We start from the raw sequence: 23033 nt of genomic DNA, 5'->3' as shown, positions 1-23033 counted from the left end.
TTTTCAGGGTATATAGAGAAAAACAGAGTATTTGAGAGACATTAGGATCAATATAAGAAAAATGATTTAAAAAGCATATTTATGTGAGAAAAAAGGCTTATGTGGGCGTTTGTAGATGTTTGTAAGGATCTATAGAGGTCTAGAAGTCTATAGACATTGATGGAAAAAAAACACTATACAAGGAGATTAAAAACACAAAAGGTTCTTAATGAGATAAAAATGCCTTTTATAGTGGTTTTTGTATATTTGAAAGCAAAGATTTTCAAATAGTTTTCATATATCTGCAAAAATGATACATTTGAAGCAGTTTTTGCAAATTTGCACGGATTCTTGTGCATTTAAAGCGGCGGCAGATACTGATTATCTGCAATATCGTACTAGCAGTGTAGGAGCAATAAATGTAGCAACAGATACATTTGAAGCTACTGCAAGACATTTATTGCTGCCGAATGGCTATTACTGTATTAATTGTCACGCCAGATGTGCATCAGCTATACATCAGCTATTCATCTGTCATGATACAACGATGCTTGGCTGTTCTTGTAATTTAACTAAGCTGACAGAAAGTTCTATGAGATAGACCGTGATGTGATTGCGCAAGCGCAATCAGGAACGGGAAAAACAGCAACATTTTCGATTTCTGTACTTCAAAAAATTGATATTGGGCTTCGGCAGTGCCAGGCACTAATTCTTGCACCAACACGGGAACTTGCACAACAGATCCAGAAGGTTGTTATCGCTATTGGGGACTTTATGCATGTTGAGGTAGATATTGCTATGAAGCAAACAGTGTCTTTCCAGCTCCGTATCAATATTACAATGAAATATCTATGAAAGGAGTTGGGGGACATTTTAAAAGCGGTTTGGCTGACAAGAGGGATATTTTTAGTGTCATGCGTGTATTGGTGGCACGAATATACGTGACGATATGCAAATCCTGCAAAGTGGTGTACATGTAGTTGTTGGAACACCGGGGAGGGTCCACGATATGATTCAACGCAGAGCCTTGAGGACCGATGCAATCAAGATTTTTGTAATGGATGAAGCAGACGAAATGCTTTCGGTAGTTTTTGTATATTTAAAATGCCTGCTCATGGCAATTATAGAGGGGTTTCAAGGATCAAATGTATGATATTTTCCAACTATTGCCACCATCAACACAAGTTGTGCTTTTATCTGCAACAATGCCTCAAGACGTACTAGAGGTCACGACTAAATTCATGCGGGACCCTATCCGGATTCTTGTTAAAAAAGACGAGCTCACTTTAGAAGGTATTAAACAATTCTATATAGCGGTTGAACGAGAGGATTGGAAACTCGATACATTGTGTGATTTATACGAGACAGTTACTATTACACAAGCGGTTATTTTTTGCAATACTCGAAGAAAGGTAGATTGGTTAACAGAAAAGTTAACTTCGCGTGATTTCACCGTTTCTGCAATGCATGGAGACATGCAACAGTCTGAACGTGAAATCCTTATGAAGGAATTTCGAAGCGGCTCATCTCGTATTTTGGTATGATTTCCTTATATAAAAGAAAACGCTATTATATACTCATGATTTATTTCAGATTGCTACGGATCTTCTTGCTAGGGGAATTGATGTTCAACAAAGTACACCATGATTCTCCCGGTTCATATTCTTTTTCTAACAAAATCCTAGTTTCGTTGGTCATAAATTACGATCTACCATCCAATCGTGAAAACTATATTCATAGGATCGGACGTGGTGGCCGTTTTGGCCGCAAGGGTGTAGCAATTAATTTTGTTACATCGGATGACGTAAGAATGATGCGAGATATTGAACAATTTTATAGTACACAGGTAATTCCCTTGTTTTTGATCTGTATACAGAATGCATTTTATTTATTAAATCAAGATTGAGGAAATGCCTATGAACGTTGCAGACTTAATATAAAAACACTGCAGTTTTCTCAAAACTATGTCTGGTATAACTTTGTATTAAAATAGGTTCTCACATGTAATTATTTACAACTTTTTAATTTAAAAAAATATCTTAAAACTTTTTCTTAAACTATTGATTCAAATATATTTCAATGTGTTTTTCCTTTTGTATCATATCTTTCATAATCGTCGATGCAATCTCACGAGTTTATTAAAATATAAATGTATAATATCAGTCTTTGAATATAAACATATTTGTCTTTAATATGAAATAAAACATGAATGAAACGTCTGAATATGAGTTTTCAGATGAAGAAGGGTTAAGATCTATCTTAGAAGCAACGGAAATGATTCTTGAACAATTAGAAATAGAAACAAAACAATCTAAAGAAACAAATGTAAATATTTTATTCTTTTTGTGGTTTAAAGTTTAAATTTTGAATAGAAACAAATAGGAAATGAAAAAGGACACGAAAAATCATCAATATTAGTTCAAACAACACTGTTTGGTGATATAATTCCGGAAAAACAAAATAATTTAATGATCAAAACAATAGAGGAGATTCCTACACATCACGAAATTGATAGAGCCTTGATTAAGACATGGATTTACCCTACTAATGTTAGTGAAAGAGATTATCAATTTAATATTGTCCAAAAAGCACTTTATCAGAATGTTCTTGTTTCTCTTCCAACAGGACTAGGAAAAACGTTTATTGCAGCAGTATTAATGCTTAACTACTATAGATGGTTTCCAAAAAGCAAAATTATATTCGTTGCACCTACAAAACCTCTTGTTTCTCAACAGATTCAAGCGTGTTACAACATATGTGGAATACCATTAAAAGATACAATTGAATTAAGTGGTAATACAAAACCAATACTAAGATCGGCAGCTTGGAATGAAAAAAGGGTATTTTTTATGACACCTCAAGCGTTACAAAATGATTTAGAGTCTGGAATCTGCGATAAAAAATCTATTGTTTGTTTAGTTATTGATGAAGCACATAGAGCTACTGGGAATTATGCTTACTGTAATGTCGTTCGAATGATTCGTTCAGAGAACAAAAGTTTCAGAATTCTAGCTTTAACAGCAACACCTGGAACAGATATTGATTCAGTACAAGAAGTAGTTAATTCTTTATGCATTGCTCAAATTGAACTTCGAACAGAAGATTCTATTGATATTCGTGGTTATATACATAACCGTACAGTAGAAACCATATTAATACCACTTTCTCAAGAATTAATAATCCTCCGTGACTTATATGGAGATATTATAAAACCATTTCTCCAAAAATTAAACACAGCAAACGCATGTCATATTCAAGATCCAAGTGATTTAACAACTTTTGCACTTATGCAAGCTCAAAAATCTTTCATGAAAACACCTTCTATGATAAACGCACCATCTAACAAAAAAGGAGAATTTTATGGGCTTTTTTCTTTCCTATCTTCTTTAGCATATCCTATGTCTTTATTAATTTGTCATGGAATAAATCCATTTTATGCAAAGATCAAAGAATTAACTGATAATAAATCATTGGGGAAATACAAATCGTTTCTTAGAAATGACGAAAGAATTAAACAAATTGTATCTCTCATTGAAGATATGAAATCAAAACCCTCATTTATTGGACACCCAAAATTAGATAAATTACGTTCTCTTATATTAAATCATTTTGCTAATACAGATACTAAAAATGAGGAAACACGAGCAATGATATTTGTCGAATATAGATCAAGTGCTGAAGATATCATAAAGTCTTTAAAAGAGCATTATCCATTAATAAGAGCACAATTGTTTATTGGTCAATCCTCCAATAAATCGTCTTTAGGAATGTCTCAAAAAGAACAAATTTCTATTGTTGAAAAATTCAAAAGTGGGTCTTTTAATACTTTAGTTGCTACATCTATAGGAGAAGAAGGCCTTGATATCGGTGAAGTTGATTTAATTATATGTTACGATTCAACATCATCTTCAACTCGTTTATTACAACGCATGGGAAGAACAGGGCGTAAACGACAAGGTCATATATACATTTTACTCAGTACTGGTCGAGAAGAACGAAGTTATTTTCGTGCTAAAGAATCTTATAAAATAATTCAAAAGGCTATTGCAAATGGGAATTTGTTAGAATTACAAGAAAAAATGTCACCCAGAATAATACCTAATCTAGAAAACCCTGAATGTCAAAAACAAGAAATTGTAATACCAGAAAAGAATATATCAACTAATTTAACTCATAAATATACAAAACAATATGAAACAAAACATCAAAAAAGAAAAACTATATTTCCAACATATCCAAGTCAATTCATTACAGCGTCTACTTTATATAAACATACAAATCAAACCAATGAACCATTGAATCAAACAATAAATATTACAGAGTTGAATCATTCAACAGGGTATTCCGAACAGGAAAAACACCTTAATTATAGCATTGAAATTGTTAAAAATAAACCATTATCTAGGAAAAACATTACATCATTTCCAACATTCATATTGCAACATAAACTTAGCTCAATAAATTACGTTTCTCATAGTAAATTATGTCAACGACTAATCCAAACTATACAAAAAATCGAATACATAAAAAAATACAAGACTTTATTAAATGACAATTTTATAAACAATAAAGATAAAATTAATTCTCTTAACTTTAGAAATATCCTGTTCAAAAATTCAAGTGACTCTAAACTTATGAAAAAAAATCTTAATTTATCTCAGTATTCAAAACAAAACAATCATAAGGAAAAATCATTGCCTTTGAAAAGCACAGGTTTGAAAGAAATTCAAAAAGAGCAAACATTTACATACAAGCCATCTTTATCCAAAACCATAATACAGCCTGGACGATCCAATCAACTCAAACGCCGCAAAATTATTAGCGATAGTGATGATGACAGCCTTGAATTACCAGAGGTTTCTAATCTAATATATTTACTAAACAAAAAACAAAGAAAAAGAATACTACTAAGTTAATATATAATTTAATGAGATAATATATTTAACGAGATAATATATAAATTAATTATTTATATTTTTAAGGACTTCAACCTTCGAATATCGATTCTAACATCTCGAATTAACATTTAATAAAAATATCATTAATCTATGACAAATCAAGATAAATTTCCAGAAGTTTCAGAAGACGATCTTGTTAATTTCCACAAAAGCCATTTCAATGATCATTTATCACAATTTTTTAATTTTTTTTTGGAAAAAAATGAAGAAAATATATGCAAAAATGCAAACTTTTTAGAACCTATTAAATATCCGGATGGAAATATTAGGACACTAGATGACGAAGATATTGCGTATTTTAAGTGGTCAGAATCATTTAAATCATCAAGTTTACTATCAACGTATTTTTTCATAACTAAATATTACTTTAGAACCAGATCATACAACTTATATTATTTCTAACGAAGATAAACCAGATTTACTTGAAAAAACTGAAATATCACGAGAAGAACTTAAACCTTATATACCTTCTTATTCTAAACTCATCAGAAATGACCAAGAACTTTTTCAAAAATATGGAGAAAAATATAAAATGATTATAGAAGCGGAAGATGCACTTGATTCCTATTATTATAAAATCTCGCAAATGGATGATGATTTTTGTAAAGTAAGCAGAAAAAAGATTAAAATCAATTACTGGCCAGCCATACCTATCCGTATTTGAACAAAAATACTAAAACGATCATCCATGATGAAATCATTTATGTCATCCTTGTCCAGAATTTGGTAATTTATCTACAAGATTATGATGACTTAATAAAATAGTGATTTCTGAGATATATATCAAACTAAAGATGTAAATAATTCGAGTTTTTCCCTAAAAACGCATATATTAAGTCAGATCATTTACAAACACATGTATATTTATAATGCATGAGTAGAAAAATAATTTAAAATATTCCATCAAAAGGGCCGCTGCTTTAGATCTTTAAATGTTAACAAAGTTGATGAAGCAAATCAAAGCAATGTAAAAGCAAATTAAAGCCACCATATAAGAATATGTAGCCCAAAAAAGCCATCAAAAATCATTCACCTTGTATAACAGACCTAACACCCATGTTTCTGAGCCGATTTCTTATCGCAAAATTAAACATAATAATTCCTGTATTATTCGAATTATTCTATCTCGTCTTCATAAGGATCCAGCAAATCATCAAGAATAATATCAGAAGCATTTTCCCTTATGTTTAAAATAAAAAGTTGTAAAAAAAGAATAATAAAATCAAAAAAACATGATTTAAATCGACAATGATGAACTGAAACTTAAGTATTTCAAACTTAAACATAGAAAATACCTTCCCCAACAAAATTGATAAAAATTCCACCATGTAAGTACCCATATTGACCATCCGGAGCATCAGGGAGCATCCATAATAAATGACAGGTTAAACAAAGAAAAAAAGACATAAAAACCATATAAAAAAACACAAGAGGCGATATAACAGAAAAATAAATAATCTTATGTGCATAAATATTCTTTCTTTTCCATTAATCAATCAAAATTTCGTTATCCATATTCATACCAATTGTATAACTGAACGAAGCAAAAGACGCAGAAAACTCTCACTAAAAAACATAAAAACAAAAGAAAGACAAAAATAAATAAGATACTCCATAAAATATACATAAACAATATGAGAATATATCAAAATATCAAGTGAACGGATTAAATTACTTTTAAACAGTTCACTTGTTTTGTATGATCTATTTTGACCTAAAGAACCGTATAAAGGCTCTAAATTCAAAGGATCTGACTCCATTCAAACGTTTTCTTAAGAAATTAAACGCTGAGTTGACCTTTTTACTAAAAAACTAAATTTAATAAATAAAAGTGAGATAAATGATCGTCAGAACGTTTAACAAAAGTTAAAAAAATAAGGGAAATAAATAAGGATATTAAAACAAATAAAAAGACATAAAAATAAAGCTATAAAGAACAAAAAGAAGTATTTTTACTATAAGTTTTCATTACTAATTTTTACGAAAAATAGACACTTTTTTGAAGATTTTTGAAACACCAAATATTATTCAATTATGTCTACCTCAAAAAAAAAACAAATAAATTTAAATAATAAAGATAATGTATATTTTTTTTAATAAGAATGTCTATTTTTTAAAAAAAATTTAGGAAAAAATGATACCATGGGTCGAAAAATAGTATTTTTCTATTATAGTAAGAAAAGAAGCTAATCAAGGGATTAGTCGACCACAAACACTTGATCAAGTAGCATTTCAAGACCATGCAATCTCAGTTCTTAAAAAATCATTACAATCAATGAACGTATAAGCATTAGATTTGATGATATTTTGCTGATAAAATAGCTACCTCATTTGTTATTTTATGGATCTCCAGGAACAGGCAAGACATCAACTATTCTTGCATTAGCAAACGAGCTCTTTGGGTAAATCTTCAAGAATATAAATTGTGCTATTAATATTCTTGTAGCATGGAGTTAATGAAATCACGAGTATTAGAACTAAACGCATCAGATGAACGAGGAATATCAATTATTCGTGAAAAAGTCAAAAACTTTGCACGAATTGCAGTATCTAATAGCTCTGAGTAACAAAAATACATTTTTAGCTGAAAACTTATGCTACTAAACAGACATTCTTGTCCACCTTATAAAATTATTATTTTAGACGAGGCAGATTCTATGACTCAGGATGCACAATCGGCTTTACGACGTACAATGGAAACATATTCTAAAATTACAAGATTTTGTCTAATTTGTAATTATATTACTCGGTAACTTAAATCTTTGTTTTTCATATCTTTTTACCATCTAAAGAATTATTGGACCTTTGGCATCTAGATGTTCAAAATTTCAATTTAAACCTCTTAGTTTTCAACATTCAATGGAAAAACTTAAATACATAGCTTCTTGTGAAAATGTCAAATATGATAAAGGTGTAATTGAAATGCTTATTGAACAATCGAATGGTGATTTACGAAAAGCCATTACATTTTTGCAATCCGCAGCGCGTTTAGTTGACTCAGAGCCTAACAAAAGTTCATTAGAAAATACTAGATCTATTTCTGTTGAACTAATTTCGGAAATCTCAGGCACCGTTCCTGATCATATCATTCAACATCTGCTTTCTATATGTTTTTCGTCCAAAAGTACTCCATCACAATACCATTTGATTGATCAATATGTTTCAGAAATTGTTGCAGAAGGCTATAGCGCTAATCAAGTGATATCACAGGTTTGTAAACCCCTCATTTTAATATTTTTATCATTATTTAAAGTTACATGATTCTATTGTTTCAAACGAACTCATTTCTGGTGCTCAAAAAAATAAGATGGTTCAAATAATGGGGGAAACAGATATGTATCTTAGCGATGGCGGAGATGAGCACTTAAATTTATTGGATCTGATCTTACAATTATCAGAAATTTATACAAAAAACTTACACGCCTAATATCAATCCTGTACTCTCTTAAATATCTTATAAAAATATCTAAAATATAAAAAGCTATACTGGTAACATTTATAGAACGATTATTATATTTCTACATATCCTTTAACATCTCAACACTAACCCTAATAATATATCTACTAATATCGGCTCTACTTAACTAAAATGTCACTAGAAATCAAAATTTTGGACCCTTTATATATATTTTTATCAACTTTTTTCAATCTTCTCATCACACACTTATTTTTAAAAAATTAAAAAATAACACAAACAAGAACTTTTCATTCTAAAACACTTCTTTTACACTCTTATCTACTAATATTTCAATTTAATTAACTATTCATCACACTTTTATCGCGCTATCATCGTTTTAAATATTTTCATTCTCAATTAAACAAAACACAACAATCACAGAAAATACATGTATTTCATATTATTATTTTCTTTTTAAAGTCTCTTAACTAATCTTTTACTCATTTTATCTATGATTTCTTTAATATCGACTAATCAACGACAAAAAAACAACTAATTTTTAAAATGTCTGAAAGAGGGCCTCCAAGAATCAAAAATAAAGCTCCAGCACCAATACAAATAACAGGAAAATAGTGTATATTCTATATTTATTAATAATTTACTTTTTTTTAGCGGAACAGCTGCTTCGAGAGGCATTTGAGAGACAAGAACCAGCCCTTCAAGCACCAAAACAGCGTTTAACAGATCTTGAAGAATTACATGAATTCCAAGGAAGAAAACGGAAGGAATTTGAAGATGCAATACGGAGAAATCGTCTTGCAGTTGGACAATGGGTACGATATGCAAAATGGGAACTTGAACAAAAAGAATTTGCAAGGTTGAAAAACGAATAAATTCATAATAATTTGAACTAAAAAAGACAGAGCACGGTCTATCTTTGAAAGGGCACTGGATGTAGATGCAACAAATGTGCCTTTATGGCTTCATTACATAGAAAGCGAAATCAAATATCGGAATGTAGTTTTTTCAAATTTTTATCTATAATAATTAACAGAATTAATATAGATAAACCATGCACGCAATCTTTTTGATCGTGTTGTTACATTATTACCAAGAGTTGATAAGTTTTGGTTCAAGTATGATCCTTTATAGTTTTCACATACTTTATCATTTTTTGGCCGTGTAAACTAAAACAATGTATAGATATGTGTATATGGAAGAAACACTTGGAAATATCTCAGGAACACGTCAAATTTTTGAACGATGGATGTCATGGGAACCAGGTAAATTTATATTTTCAAAACAAAAATACATCTGATTTGTACAAGATGAAGCTGCTTGGTATGCCTATATTCGTTTAGAAGAAAGATATAAAGAAATATCCCGTGCGAGAGCGATCTTTGAACGATTTCTAGCGTTATATCCAGAACCGAAAAATTGGATTAAGTGGGCACATTTTGAGCAAGAATATGGAACTCCAGGTTTTTTATTTTTTCTATATCATTTTAATAAACATTTATTTTAATATTCATAATAGATAAAGTTCGAGAAGTTTTTACAAATGCAATTGATACATTGGGGGAAGAATTTATGGATGAAAAAATTTTTATTGCATATGGAAAATTTGAAACAAAATTAAAAGAATACGAACGGGCCAGAGTAATTTATAGATATGCTTTAGATCGGTTACCAAGAAGTAAAAGTGAAGCATTATACGATGCGTATAGCTCATTTGAAAAAGTATAAACACTATATTTCTATCAATTTTATTAACTCTAATAGCAATTTGGTGATAAAGAAGGTATTGAAGAAACTATAATGGCTAAAAGAAGAGTTTTATATGAAGAACAAATAAAAGAAAATCCAAAAGTATGCTACCGTTATATACTTGTATTTTAAATTTAAAACATTAGAATTATGATGCATGGTTTGATTATATAAATCTCGAAGAGTCTTCAAATGATCCAGAAAAAATTCGAAATATTTACGAAAGAGCAATTGTCCATATTCCACCATCTAATGAAAAAAAACATTGGAGAAGATATATATATATTTGGATATTTTATGCTCTTTATGAAGAATTAGAAACAAAGGTTTATTTAAAACCCTTAAAATCATATTAATGTTACTAGGATTATGAACGTTGTAGACAAGTCTATAAAGAATGCTTAAAATTAATTCCACATAAATCTTTTACTTTTGCTAAAATATGGGTGTTATATGCTAAATTTGAAATAAGACGTTTAAATTTATCAGCAGCCAGGAAATATCTAGGAATGGCTATTGGAATGTGTCCTAAAAGCAAACTTTTTAAAGAATATATTGAACTTGAGCTTCAAGTAAATCATTAAATTTTTTGTTTAACCTTGCTAAAAATATTAGCTAAGAGAATTTGATCGTTGTAGAACTCTTTATGAAAAATTTATAGAATATGACCCATACAATTGTTATGCATGGATAAAATATGCAGAATTAGAACATATGCTTGAAGATTATGCACGAGTACGAGCAATTTTTGAATTAGCTATTGAAGAACAACATAATCTAGACATGCCAGAGCTTCTATGGAAAGCTTATATTGATTTTGAATTTGAAGAAGGAGAGTACGACAGAACCAGAATGCTTTATGAAAGACTTTTAGAGAGAACTCAGCATGTAAAAGTATGGATAAGTTTTGCGCATTTTGAGTTTTCTGTACCAGATGATTTGGGTAATAATCCAGAAGATTCAAAGGAAAGAGCAAGAAATGTCTTTCAAAGAGCATATAAAAGTCTTAAGGAACAGGATTTAAAAGAAGAAGTAAAAAGATAATACATATTATGCTGTCAACTTAACTTTATTTAGCGAGTGATATTGCTAGAAGCCTGGAAACAATTTGAAATTTCTAATGGTGATGAAAAATCTCTTAAAGCAGTCGAAGATCAAATGCCACAAGTAGCTAAAAGTAGACGTAAATTAGATGACGGATCATATGAAGAGGTAAAAACATCATTACTATATCATATCTTTTTAATATTTAATAGTATTATGACTATATCTTCCCTACTGAAGATAAGAAAAATTTCAAATTACTGGCGATGGCTCAAAAATGGGCAGCAGAAAACAAAAAAAAACAAAATACTACAGAAAAACCAACGGAAAATTAAACACTCATGTAAAAACAAATTACCATGTAAATTATTTTTTTGAAATTGTCATTATATACTACCTTCAGATATTTGAAGGACTTGGATTTATGGTCTATTAAATCCAATACATTCTTATACAACATAAAAATAAACTCTTTAATTCTTTTTCCAGAAAAATAACATTAAAAAATTATTCTGTATGCTTAGTTCGTCTTTTAGATGTTTCTGGCTCTGAAGAATCATGGTTATTGGATAAGTCACTAGCTTTCAAGTCATTGGTAGTTTTTGAATCATCGTTTTCCGTCTCCAATTCAAGAGCCTTAGATTCAGCAGATGAATCAAGTTTTGACTAAAATCAAAGTAAATCATAAAAGAAAACAACCATTAAACTTACATAAGTAAAAACCAAGCTGACAACTCCGTAAAGAATAGCTATAAGAGTAAGAAATATAGTTGCTACAGTGGACGCAGTCCCGGGCATTGTCTTAAAAGCAGAAATAGGATCTTTTACTAGTAAATCAACAAATATAAAAAATTTCTTTGCCAGAATATCGAAGTATGAAACATCCGGAGTAAGTGTTGGTGATTGTGTCTCGGCGGTATCTTTTTTTTCTTGGAATGTCTCACTTTTATATTTTAGTTCAAAAGTAGCTTTAGCGAACTTCTCCGCTTCTGCTACTGAATGCCCAATATATATATTGTCAAACAAAATATCGCTCTGCATTGTCCATAATTCAAAGCCAATCCCAATAAATGATTCAAAATCAGATGGTGACTTGTCTTCAAAATAATCTGGATTAGGAATTTTACGTGGTTTCCTTGATAATTGATTAAAAAACAACTTGTTATCAAAAAAAAACAAACCATTCTCCAATATAATTTGGATTGTCAATAAGAGGCGGAGTCCATACTATAATAAAATAAACATACACAAAATAGTATATTAAAAAATACCCCCTTTATATTTAGGATTCTGTATCATTGGTTCAAAAGGCCCACATCCAGCTGCCTTTTCACATGCAGGATTAGGTATCATTGGAGCCTAGCAATAAAAATAAGAGCACTTTCTAAATAAAAACTTACCATAAAATCACCGTCTTCATCATCATTCCATTCGTCGGGTTTAGAAACATCTAAAAACATAAAAAAAAGCTAAAAGAAGAAAATATACAAACTTGGATCAGGAATCATTAAAGGTTCGTTTTCAAGCCAATTTGTTGGTTTTATAGCATTTACATCCAAAATCTGAGGAGGCTCGCTTTCATCCCAATCATCAGGCTTTTTTGCATTCTTATCAACAATCTTAGCATCATCAACCCAACCAACCGGTTTTTTATCAGTCGGATCAGAAATAAACATATCTGGATTCACAGGTGGTTCAAAATCGTTCAATAAACTTCCCATTTTAAGTGGTTTGTTATTGATACGGATTTCAAAACTCTGATCCGGCCTAACTATCAATGTATAAAGTGTTGTAAACTTAGTCTCTTCAATCGTAGGCGGCGATTTAAGATGTTTCTCTTCATATTTACCCGTTTTCGGGTTCTTATGCCGAAAAATAAAATGCACCTTGTTTGTCGCTCCACACTTATCCGGACCAAACATCTAAACCCCAGTTACTCCAAGTCCATACATTTTAATCCAACAAATTACAATTGTATATGGTGTCTGATTACTAAAGTCTTTAAAGCGAATATCTTCCTGAGACTCCGTAATCAATTTTAGATATGCTCCACCACATTCTAAATCATTCTGAAGCTTAACCTCATACTGAACTACTAACACTTTTCCCTTATTGTTCAGAGGCTCTGAAAATTTTGCCGAAATAGCATGATGCGCAGCCTGTTTCTTAAGTACAAGTCCCATATCCCCGTTAATTCCCTTATATACTGTCGGCTCCTCAACCTTCCATTCTCCATCATAAAACACTGTATTATTCCCATCAGTTAATCTCAATGCTGACGATACTGTCCACCGAGTTTGCCAGTCTGATGTAAACTGTTCAACAAATTTCGCATTACGTACATCCGTTGACTCCATATATTAATACGAACTATTCCTATTCTTACATGTATATATACCTTAAAATCAGGCAATTTCAGTGATTCTTTAGCTTTATTTTCTGGAACTGCGTATACTCCAATATTTTCATAGAATCCTACTGCACCAATAATGCTCAAAAACAAGCATCTTTTTAAAAACATATTCATCATAAATTAATATATTTTCACTCAATTTAAGCAGTTTTTGCACAATCAATAGACTTTTACTTAAGCACCCTTTATTCGACACTTCGTTTTTGTCAATAAACTCCAAATCCAAAGAATCTTACCAATTCAAATAGAAAACTATGTATTTATCAAGAAAACCGAGTATTCGTCAAAAATTCCTTTTTATCAAGAAAAAAATGCTTCTAAAGTTTGCAAAAAAAGATTAAAATATTTTTCTTGAGACACTTGAAATTTAAAAAAAAACCAGAAAGAGGGTGTCCATAAGAATATAAATATATATATAAATGTATATAAGTTTTTGTAAGAAAAGAAACTGAAATAAAAAAGAAAATGAGAAAAATAAAACAATGATAGATTTATGTTTTCTTAATCGGCAAATGTTTTTGATTGCGACGCCAAAAGGTGATGAGCTGCAAAATTAGAAAAAGAAGAAAAATACAGAAACATACGGTTTTTGCAGTTACTTTAGGCTCGTCTTCATGGAGAAAATGACCGGTATCATGAATAGTAACTAATTGAAACTTTCCCTGCATCTGAGCAATCATCAATGTTTTGTCAAGTCTATCAGTGTTTGAAAGAACAAGTAATTTTGGAGTAGGAATAGCTAAAAAACATTCAGAAAGTCCAGAAAACCAATCTGATATAGGTAAATAACATGGAAAAAAAAACAGAGATCTTTACTAAGCCAAAATGGCTGTGTTTCACTTAAATTGACACGCCAAATCCATTTGCCATGTGTTGCATTCTGAACAGGTAACTTCTTGAGCAACATTGGAACAGAAATACGGAGAGACTGTTCGTTTTTGACGACTTTATTTTTTAAACTGCAAAAATGTCAAATAATAAATAACAATATGTGTTATTTACTGCCAATCAATACATTCCTCTATAGTATCAAATGCTTTGGGGCGCTTCGAGAAATAATATGTCATCTTTGAAAAAGAACTAATAACAGAACCTATACAAATTATTAAAAAATATTGTTACTGGAATATCCATACCTTCAACTATATCAAGAACCACACAACCAATAATGCCTGGTACTAACCGTTCTTTTGCTACATAAGTAAGTACAGCACCGCCTAAACTATTTCAAATATAAGAATAGCTCAACTATAAAATACAACACAGTTAACACCTATGTCCGACAAGAATAATCTCCATAGTTTCTTTATATCCAAGATATTCTCTTACAAGCTCTAGCATTAGTACAAAATCCTTGCATAACTCATCCAGACGAAGATCCATCTTTCCATCTTTCAATATATCATCTGAATCACCATGTCCACGAATATCATATGCCAAAATACCACATTCACCATCTACCAAAGACGTTATCTCCTTAGCAAGACACGCAAAACTCAGCCCACACGACCCTGCTCCATGATGCATCACAAAAAAAGTTTGTACACGTTCTTTCTGAACATTAAGCCACTTTGGACGCGTGATATACACACGAAAAGATGAAAGTTTTAACGATTCTTCAAAGTATCCAGACCATAAGGAATTTAGATTATTAGATGCCTTATTCATAGATATACTCTTCTGTCCAGAACAAAAAGCACATAAATCTCCAGGAAACTACTCATTACAAAAATTAATACCCAATATATCCAAAAATATAGTCCTTTACACCCTGATAAAGCTAAAGACACAACTTTTTTGTTTTTAACACCTACTAACCCAAAATTAACGTACAAACTCGGCTCAAAATCCACAGACAGACAAAAATACTAGAAAAGATACTCCTAAAGTGCTAATACCAGGTCTTAATAAGTTATTTCACACAATTTGCATGTCTTTTATTTATAAAAATCGCTAATATAGTGTTTGAACGATCAGCGTTTTGACGGTGACGCCACTCGCCAAACGACAGATAACCCTATGGGTTGTAGTCAAAGGCCTGGAAGAGCCAATTAAGCAGAAAAAGAGCACTAAACCAATGTATTTTTAACTGTTTAACAAGTCGATGGGTCTAAATAAGCTGATTGGCACTTTTACTACGTTTTTTCATAAAAACAGCCATTTTTCAACAGACCAAATCAAGGCAAATAAATATCGTTTAAATGGACTATTTGACCTATTTAAACAGCTTACTGGTCTTTCTTAAGCTCTTTTAGAGCTTCTGAGGGTATATTCGCCCCAATTCCTCTGTTTCTATCGTTTCTATCCTCCATCAAGGCAAGGATGATATAGCCTATCAAAACAGCGTTTGCCATCAATACCGCAATAATTGCAGCATATGTTGTCTTATTGTCTAAATTGAATCATAAGAAAGCTGTTTTAAGGCCTTTGACCCTACAATCAAAAACATATTTCAAAGATAAATAATAAGATGAAATAGGGACGATAACCATCGCTGTTGAAAACAAAAAAAATTTAATCAAAGCATCTCTGGACAATATTAACACTGGAAACACAGTTTAAATAGCATACGATCTATTTATTGTCTTATCTGACTGTTCTATACCTTTTGACGTCATTTTGTCCGCAGCTCGTTATATTGTGTGTCTTAAACATCGACAACGAATCTAACAGATACGAACAACCAAATTGAAAGAATATCTATAAATCACAGAGAAATGAAGATATTTAGAAGGCCTTACATATGTTTGAAAAAAATAAGGAATTGTTGAAGCGTTATTGGTCAAATGAAGATTCATTAAACGAAGACAAATATAACAATATGGATACAAGTTTTCAAAATAAAAAAAGATGTATTGATTTAACAGAAGAGTCCCCAAATGGGCTGAAAACTGAAAGATCATCAGTTATCCAGGTTCCTTGTTCATCACCAATAGCATTTTCGTCATTTTTGCCGAAGAATATAGAAATCAAAAAAGATATAGATAATTTAACATCATCGGAAGAAGAGGAAAAAAAAGATTTGATAAGGAAAACAAACTTTGTTCCTGAAACAGTGAAGACAAATCTATCTGAATATAGTAAAAAAAGTGAACATCCAACTTTGAAGAAAACATTTGAATCTATTCAAAATCAAGATGAAGATGTAATAACTGTTATTGAAGAATCTCCTATGGGTAAATTTAAAGAATATATGTCTAAATTTCGCTATGGTGTACATGAAGACACGCGTTTTATTTCAAATCAACAATTCCAATCATCGAATACATCTAGTTTGTTTACAAATCCAATATCTAATATACAAATGGAAAAAAAAAAACTTTTTGCAAACAATGCGGAAAAAAATGTAAATAGGAATGCATCATTCCAAGAAAAAATGAGTTTTTTAAAAAAAATTTACCCGCATTTACCATATTATGTTCTTGAAAACATGATAAACTCAACAAAATTTGAAAATATAGATGAAATTGTAAATTTTGACAACATAGATATTACGAATCTAGAAACACCAATAGTGGATACGCATGAAAAAACGTCATCAAAAAGAACTTTGCAACATCCTCGTTATACTATTAGAGAAAAACATATCAATTCTACACAAAATCAAAAATATATCACACCAGTTAATCGTGAAAACAAAATTGTTCAAAAGAAAAGACTTATTAGAGGTATATCTCGTACGAAAAATAAAGAAAAAGAAGATTTTTCTGTATCAGATGATTCTTCAGTATCCGATGAAAAAATAAATTACAACAATGAACTAGAAGAAGATGTATTAAATTTTTTAAATGAACAACAAGCGGAAAGAATAGCAGATTTGGCAAATTGTACTCTGGAAACAGCAAAAGAAATTATAGAATCTAGACCATTTCAGAACATTGATTCAGTAAAAGCAATTCGAAGTAAAGAACATAAAAAAGATGTAAAAGATAAACGAAAAGAAAAAAAAACTATAGGCACAAAAATTTTAGAAACATGTCTAGAAGTGAGATAAACTAAACATTTATTAATAGATATTTATATCTCTATAGATGATGGAAGGTTATAAAGCAATAGATTCTCTTATTTCTAAATGCAATGAATTAGGAAAATCTATTTCTAAATCATTATTAGGCTGGGGGTTGGAAATCGTTTCAGAAAATGGAGAACTTAGTATTGGTTGCGATGATATAGATAAGATTCATACAATAAATGATCGTATGTTTTAGCTAATTTTTCATTTTTTTTAAATATTATTTAGATGAATATATAAACCAACAACCAAGTCTTGTTCCAGACACAATTAAACTAAAACGTTATCAGCTCTTTGGTGTAAACTGGTTAAATCTTTTGTATAGAAAAAAGTTATCCGGGATACTAGCAGATGAAATGGGTATTTCCTTTTATTGTTTAGGAATATATTAATGTATCTGTTTATACAGGGCTCGGAAAAACATGTCAAATAATAGCATTTTTTGCATATTTATTAGAATTAGGAAAAGTAGGACCTCATCTTATTGTTGTTCCTGCATCTACACTTGGTATAACTTTTTGTATACTTTCCACTGGAAATAATTATCTTTAGAAAATTGGCTTCGTGAATTAGCAAAGTTCTGCCCTGCTCTTAAAGTCGAACCTTATTATGGTAATACAAACTCTTTTTAACCATAATTAATCAAAATAGGCACTCAAAATGAACGATTAGATATAAGGTACCATTTAGAAGAGAATCCTGATTATAATATAATAATTACTACGTATAACTTAGATATAGTTTTATTATTATTAATAACAAAACAGATATCAGTTAGCTACTGGAAACAAAGAAGATAGAGTGTTTCTTAGACGTCAAAAGTTCGATGTAAGTTTTAAAATATTTCTTACTTATTAAATGTCCTAGGTTTGTGTATATGATGAAGGTCATTTCCTTAAAAATAGCCTATCCGAACGATATAAACATTTAATGAATATTAATGCCAATTTTCGTCTTCTTCTTACAGGAACGGTAATTATTATTTTATTTTAATGTTTATTAATAAATCAATTTATTATAGCCTTTACAAAATAATTTAAAAGAATTAATTGTAGAAAAGTCTGATATTTAAAAACAGTTCTAACATTATTTCTAGTCTCTTTTATTTTTTATTTTACCAAAATTGTTTTCAGAAAATATTGAAAAGTTAACTACTGTTTTTAAAACAAAGACAATTAATGATAACAATATGGAGTCAACTTTACTTTCGCAGCAACGCATTATGTGCGCAAAGTCAATGATGACACCTTTTGTCTTAAGAAGAAAAAAAATACATGTAATTACATTTTTAAATTTTATCATTTTTATTTTTAAAATTAACATAGGTATTAAATGATCTTCCAAAAAAAATTCAACGTGTTGAATTTTGTGAAATGAACCAAGAACAACAAAGTATCTATAATGAATGCATTTCTAACCAAAAGAAATCAATGGAAACAAAAGATGAAGAAGTTGATTCTAAAATAGACAAAAAACGGCCATTTAATGTTCTTATGCAACTTAGAAAAGCAGCGAATCATCCTTTACTATTCCGTCGAATTTATAATAACAATATGCTTAAAAAAATCGCAAAAAATATAATAAAGGAACCAGAATATCACAATTCTAATCAAAAATATATTTATGAGGATATGGAAGTAATGACTGATTTTGAATTACATCAATTATGTAAAAAATATCCATCTATACATTCATTTGCTTTAAAGGGAACACCGTGGATGAATTGTGGAAAAGTAGAAAAGCTTAAAAATTTACTTATAGAGAAAAAAGAAAGGGGGGATAAAGTTTTATTATTTTCTCAATTTGTAGAAACCTTAAATATTTTGGAAGAAGTGTTAGAAACGTTAAATATAGCATTTACTCGTTTAGATGGAAGAACATCCGTAGACACACGCCAAGACATCATTGATCAGTTTACTGATGAAATAGATATAACCGTTTTTCTTCTTTCTACAAAAGCAGGTAACAAAATCATTTTATATCAATTTATTTTACATTCATCTTCAGGCGGGTTTGGCATAAACCTTTCTTGTGCTAATGTCGTCATACTTTATGATGGATCTTTTAACCCTCATGATGATAGACAAGCTGAAGATAGAGCACATCGTGTTGGCCAAACACGAGAAGTTGAAGTAATTCGTCTGGTTACAAAAAACACTATCGAAGAATACATACAATCACTAGCAAATACAAAGCTCACATTAGATTCAAGAGTAAGCGGTTTAGATGATGAAAGAATAGAATTAAAGGCAGAAATGTTTGTTAAACATTTACTTGAAAATCCTTCACATCAATCGGAACTCTGTACATAATAATTCATATTTTGGCATATGTAAATAGAAAAGTAGAATTCTTTTTAATTCTTCATATATAAAATATCTACAGAAATTTCATCTACAGCTTATCGTTTTATCAACCTTAAAATTACATCGTACAGAACAGCTAAACACGTTCATCAACCTTTAAAAAATAGAAATTTTGAAATATCAGCTTTAATGTTTACTTAAAGACTATAAAATAAAGAGAATATTTTAAATATGAATGTATATGATACATATGATCTTGAATATATTGATTTGAAGCGGCTGGAATCGCGCACGCGTTATGAATCAACATTAGAAGAAATTTTTGAACGTTATGGGAGAGATATGACAGAAGAATCAGACGAAGTAGATTTAAGAACAGGAGAAGTCATCGTTGATCGAGGCCATCTTAATAGTCTCCGAGTTTCATGGTTCGTTGGCGAAGAAACACTTAATTTTAACGATGATAATCATGAAAATGATTTTTTTGAAAATATCTTATCATTAATATCTACAAACAGAAGAAATACACAGATGAGCAATAAAGATGTTATAAAGAAAAGATTTCCAAAAAAATTTCCTTCAAAAGAACAAATTTTTCAACAATTTGGCAGTCTTGGACCATCTATTATCAAATTAATTGAAAGTCAAAAAAGGAAACAAAAGCAGTATTTTAAAAGGAAAAAAAAGACTCTAAAGTGCTCAAGAAGAAATAGCAATGAATTATATAATTCAGAAATTCAAGAAATGAATGCACTTACACATCTTAGTTCACGAGCAACATCTTTTAAATTTCAACAAATGCCTATTAACATTTTAGAGAATGCGCACAGAAAAGTAACAAGTAGTTTTAATAATTTTTTTATTAAGAACAACCAGAATACATTATTTAATTCACTACATAATGTCAGACGTTTTGATATAATTATTGACTGTCCTAAATCGAATCACTCATTCATTCAATATTCAAAAACAGACCATTCTTCACCAGGAAATGCACTAATTGCAAAGAATATGTCCGCTCATCCTTCATCTACTCATTTTTTTGATGAATATTATAATTTTGCTCCAAGTTCACAAATAAAATCAGCATGGGCATTCAATAGTCAACCATACAGCGATTATATATATTCAGTTTGTCCATCACCTTCTGAATCAACTTCTCACTCAGAAACAGAGCACCAATCCATAACTACATCTACTGAGCAATATACTGATTCCGATACTGAAAACACACATCAAAAAAAACTTCATTGCAATAAACTGTTTTGTTTTACTTGCTCATGTTTATGATTTTTTCTGTATAATTTTTATTAACAAAACCCACAAGTTTTATACTGGATATTATTTCAATCTTTTTATCGTAGACAACAACGATTGCACAATTTGTATATTTTTAGAATTTATTAAAAAAGAAATGAAGAAAGATTTAAACAGATACATATCTTAAAAATAATTTATTTTCATGTTAGATTTTTATTGGGTTCGATTTATTTTATCTGGTTCAAACCGGTTACTCTGGCAAACGGCTTATTCAAGATGCTATAGTACTTCATGGATAATAAGAAGAAATACAAAAACTCAAGAAAAAGTATATCCTTATCGTTCTGGAGGTACACTATATAATGATTTGCCTGAAAATTTACCAGAAAAATGTCGAAAAACCGATGCTGCATCGTTAATAACAGAAAAAATACCACCTCGACAAGTTCAAATGTTGGTTCGTGATTTTATTGAAGATTCTCTTTATAATCCATTTTATGGGTACTATAGCAAACAGGCATGCATCTTATCAACACCAATGCCATTTGAGTTTTCAAAAATGAAAAATAATAATAGTTTTTATAAAGAACTAAGTAAGATCTATACAGAATATGATAAAGCAGCGGCCCAGGAGGGTATACAACATCCCAAGCAACTATGGCATACGCCAACAGAGCTATTTAAAGTATGTGCATAATTATTAGTTCATTTTTATAACTTATTTAATAGCCATATTATGGAGAGGCTATAGCGCGTTATTTGTTGACACATTATAAATTATCCTACTATCCATATGATGACTTAAGAATATATGAAGTAGGCTCAGGCAATGGCACGTTAATGTTCAACATTCTAGATTATCTCCGTAATATAGATCCTGATGTATATGCCCGAACAAAATACTGCGCCATTGAAATAAGTCATTCACTAGCAACACAGCAAATAAAGACACTCAAAAATGCTAAAAACTATTATGAACATCAAGAAAAAATTGAAATTATTAATAAAAACATATTTGATTGGAACACACTAGATCCGAATCCTTGTTTTTTTATATTATTTGAAGTATTAGTGAGTATTGTCCATCCTTTATATCATTTAATAAACCTAAAAGGATAATTTTTCACATGACTTGATACGATACAATCCGATAACACAACAACCTTATCAAGCAATTGTAGTAATTGATGAAATTGGTGATATTCATGAATTTTATTCGCCTAATTTAGATCCGTTAATTATAAAGTATCTTTCAATAAAAAGAAAAATCACTGAAGAATATAATCATAAATATAAAACCTTCTTTTATTTTTTAAAACGATTAAAAACATTTCTTCCCTTTTCAGAAAACTTAATTAATCCAGAATTTATACCTACAAAACAACTTATTCTTTTTGATGTTCTTCGAAAATATTTTCCACAGCATAATTTAATCATATCTGACTTTTCTTCTCTACCGGAGGCTATTCAAGGTCTTAATGCTCCATTAGTTCAAACACGATTATCTGGTATGACAATTCCATGTTCAACATATTTAGTAAAACAAGGGTAATTTTTGTATATTCATTAAAATACATTTAATTGTTTAGGTATTTTGATATCATGTTTCCAACAGATTTTCAAAATTTAAAAGATTTATACAGAAAAGTCTGTTTACAATCAGGAGAAACTAAACTTATAAAAATTTATGCTCATAGAAAGTTTCTTGAACAATGGGGTGATACAAAAGCAACTAAAACAATTAGCGGCGAAAATCCAATGTTAGACTGGTTCGAGAATGTAAAGTTCCTAATCACACAATAATGCTTTTTTTGACTACTCTACCTTGTATTGATATTACTTATAATATTTTTAACAAATAATATCAATACCTGTGTCACATATATGAACCAGCAAA

The 23033-nt window shown here is 30.0% G+C and overlaps 12 protein-coding genes across 12 annotated transcripts; 8 read left to right on the top strand and 4 right to left on the bottom strand.

Moving 5' to 3' along the window:
* Window positions 1–289: 289 nt before the first annotated feature.
* Window positions 290–1919, top strand: T551_03386 (ATP-dependent RNA helicase eIF4A; the record flags this gene model as incomplete). The annotated part of the gene is made up of 7 exons (XM_018375649.1): window positions 290–542; window positions 581–765; window positions 890–1063; window positions 1107–1517; window positions 1573–1615; window positions 1665–1825; window positions 1881–1919. 7 exons carry the CDS (start codon window positions 290–292, stop codon window positions 1917–1919), a joined length of 1266 nt encoding a protein of 421 aa, XP_018228255.1.
* A 265-nt stretch (window positions 1920–2184) lies between these two features.
* On the top strand, window positions 2185–4895 carry T551_03385 (uncharacterized protein; the record flags this gene model as incomplete). The annotated part of the gene is made up of 2 exons (XM_018375648.1): window positions 2185–2304; window positions 2352–4895. The coding sequence occupies 2 exons, from the start codon at window positions 2185–2187 to the stop codon at window positions 4893–4895; spliced, it is 2664 nt and encodes an 887-aa protein (XP_018228254.1).
* Window positions 4896–5027: 132 nt separating this feature from the next.
* T551_03384 (uncharacterized protein) lies at window positions 5028–5601 on the top strand (the record flags this gene model as incomplete). The annotated part of the gene is made up of 2 exons (XM_018375647.1): window positions 5028–5265; window positions 5309–5601. 2 exons carry the CDS (start codon window positions 5028–5030, stop codon window positions 5599–5601), a joined length of 531 nt encoding a protein of 176 aa, XP_018228253.1.
* Window positions 5602–6053: 452 nt separating this feature from the next.
* T551_03383 (uncharacterized protein) lies at window positions 6054–6697 on the bottom strand (the record flags this gene model as incomplete). The annotated part of the gene is made up of 4 exons (XM_018375646.1): window positions 6054–6193; window positions 6233–6413; window positions 6461–6503; window positions 6549–6697. The coding sequence occupies 4 exons, from the start codon at window positions 6695–6697 to the stop codon at window positions 6054–6056; spliced, it is 513 nt and encodes a 170-aa protein (XP_018228252.1).
* Window positions 6698–6971: 274 nt separating this feature from the next.
* T551_03382 (replication factor C subunit 2) lies at window positions 6972–8364 on the top strand (the record flags this gene model as incomplete). Its single annotated transcript, XM_018375645.1, has 8 exons — window positions 6972–7019; window positions 7066–7094; window positions 7140–7218; window positions 7260–7339; window positions 7384–7500; window positions 7546–7686; window positions 7730–8147; window positions 8191–8364. 8 exons carry the CDS (start codon window positions 6972–6974, stop codon window positions 8362–8364), a joined length of 1086 nt encoding a protein of 361 aa, XP_018228251.1.
* Window positions 8365–9093: 729 nt separating this feature from the next.
* T551_03381 (pre-mRNA-splicing factor cwf4) lies at window positions 9094–11480 on the top strand (the record flags this gene model as incomplete). Its single annotated transcript, XM_018375644.1, has 12 exons — window positions 9094–9211; window positions 9254–9351; window positions 9400–9470; window positions 9538–9617; window positions 9663–9815; window positions 9872–10074; window positions 10117–10203; window positions 10248–10427; window positions 10467–10673; window positions 10717–11133; window positions 11179–11313; window positions 11358–11480. The coding sequence occupies 12 exons, from the start codon at window positions 9094–9096 to the stop codon at window positions 11478–11480; spliced, it is 1872 nt and encodes a 623-aa protein (XP_018228250.1).
* Window positions 11481–11652: 172 nt separating this feature from the next.
* On the bottom strand, window positions 11653–13675 carry T551_03380 (calnexin; the record flags this gene model as incomplete). Its single annotated transcript, XM_018375643.1, has 8 exons — window positions 11653–11811; window positions 11857–12280; window positions 12327–12372; window positions 12417–12504; window positions 12546–12595; window positions 12638–13067; window positions 13116–13496; window positions 13544–13675. 8 exons carry the CDS (start codon window positions 13673–13675, stop codon window positions 11653–11655), a joined length of 1710 nt encoding a protein of 569 aa, XP_018228249.1.
* Window positions 13676–14049: 374 nt separating this feature from the next.
* On the bottom strand, window positions 14050–15226 carry T551_03379 (carboxylesterase-mitochondrial 37S ribosomal protein YmS2; the record flags this gene model as incomplete). Its single annotated transcript, XM_018375642.1, has 6 exons — window positions 14050–14103; window positions 14143–14330; window positions 14375–14517; window positions 14561–14651; window positions 14695–14780; window positions 14832–15226. The coding sequence occupies 6 exons, from the start codon at window positions 15224–15226 to the stop codon at window positions 14050–14052; spliced, it is 957 nt and encodes a 318-aa protein (XP_018228248.1).
* Window positions 15227–15786: 560 nt separating this feature from the next.
* On the bottom strand, window positions 15787–16176 carry T551_03378 (uncharacterized protein; the record flags this gene model as incomplete). The annotated part of the gene is made up of 3 exons (XM_018375641.1): window positions 15787–15950; window positions 15996–16087; window positions 16130–16176. 3 exons carry the CDS (start codon window positions 16174–16176, stop codon window positions 15787–15789), a joined length of 303 nt encoding a protein of 100 aa, XP_018228247.1.
* A 125-nt stretch (window positions 16177–16301) lies between these two features.
* On the top strand, window positions 16302–19882 carry T551_03377 (uncharacterized protein; the record flags this gene model as incomplete). Its single annotated transcript, XM_018375640.1, has 11 exons — window positions 16302–17543; window positions 17590–17755; window positions 17799–17930; window positions 17980–18078; window positions 18123–18182; window positions 18222–18294; window positions 18338–18398; window positions 18438–18542; window positions 18592–18621; window positions 18667–18846; window positions 18896–19882. The coding sequence occupies 11 exons, from the start codon at window positions 16302–16304 to the stop codon at window positions 19880–19882; spliced, it is 3135 nt and encodes a 1044-aa protein (XP_018228246.1).
* A 225-nt stretch (window positions 19883–20107) lies between these two features.
* Window positions 20108–21166, top strand: T551_03376 (uncharacterized protein; the record flags this gene model as incomplete). Its single annotated transcript, XM_018375639.1, has 1 exon — window positions 20108–21166. The coding sequence occupies one exon, from the start codon at window positions 20108–20110 to the stop codon at window positions 21164–21166; it is 1059 nt and encodes a 352-aa protein (XP_018228245.1).
* Window positions 21167–21338: 172 nt separating this feature from the next.
* T551_03375 (uncharacterized protein) lies at window positions 21339–22939 on the top strand (the record flags this gene model as incomplete). Its single annotated transcript, XM_018375638.1, has 4 exons — window positions 21339–21821; window positions 21866–22207; window positions 22251–22684; window positions 22726–22939. The coding sequence occupies 4 exons, from the start codon at window positions 21339–21341 to the stop codon at window positions 22937–22939; spliced, it is 1473 nt and encodes a 490-aa protein (XP_018228244.1).
* Window positions 22940–23033: the final 94 nt, after the last annotated feature.

Source organism: Pneumocystis jirovecii, assembly GCF_001477535.1.
Source record: "Pneumocystis jirovecii RU7 chromosome Unknown supercont1.16, whole genome shotgun sequence".
In the NCBI taxonomy this organism is placed as follows: Eukaryota; Fungi; Ascomycota; class Pneumocystomycetes; order Pneumocystales; family Pneumocystaceae; genus Pneumocystis; species Pneumocystis jirovecii.
This window is presented reverse-complemented; position numbering and strand designations above follow the sequence as displayed.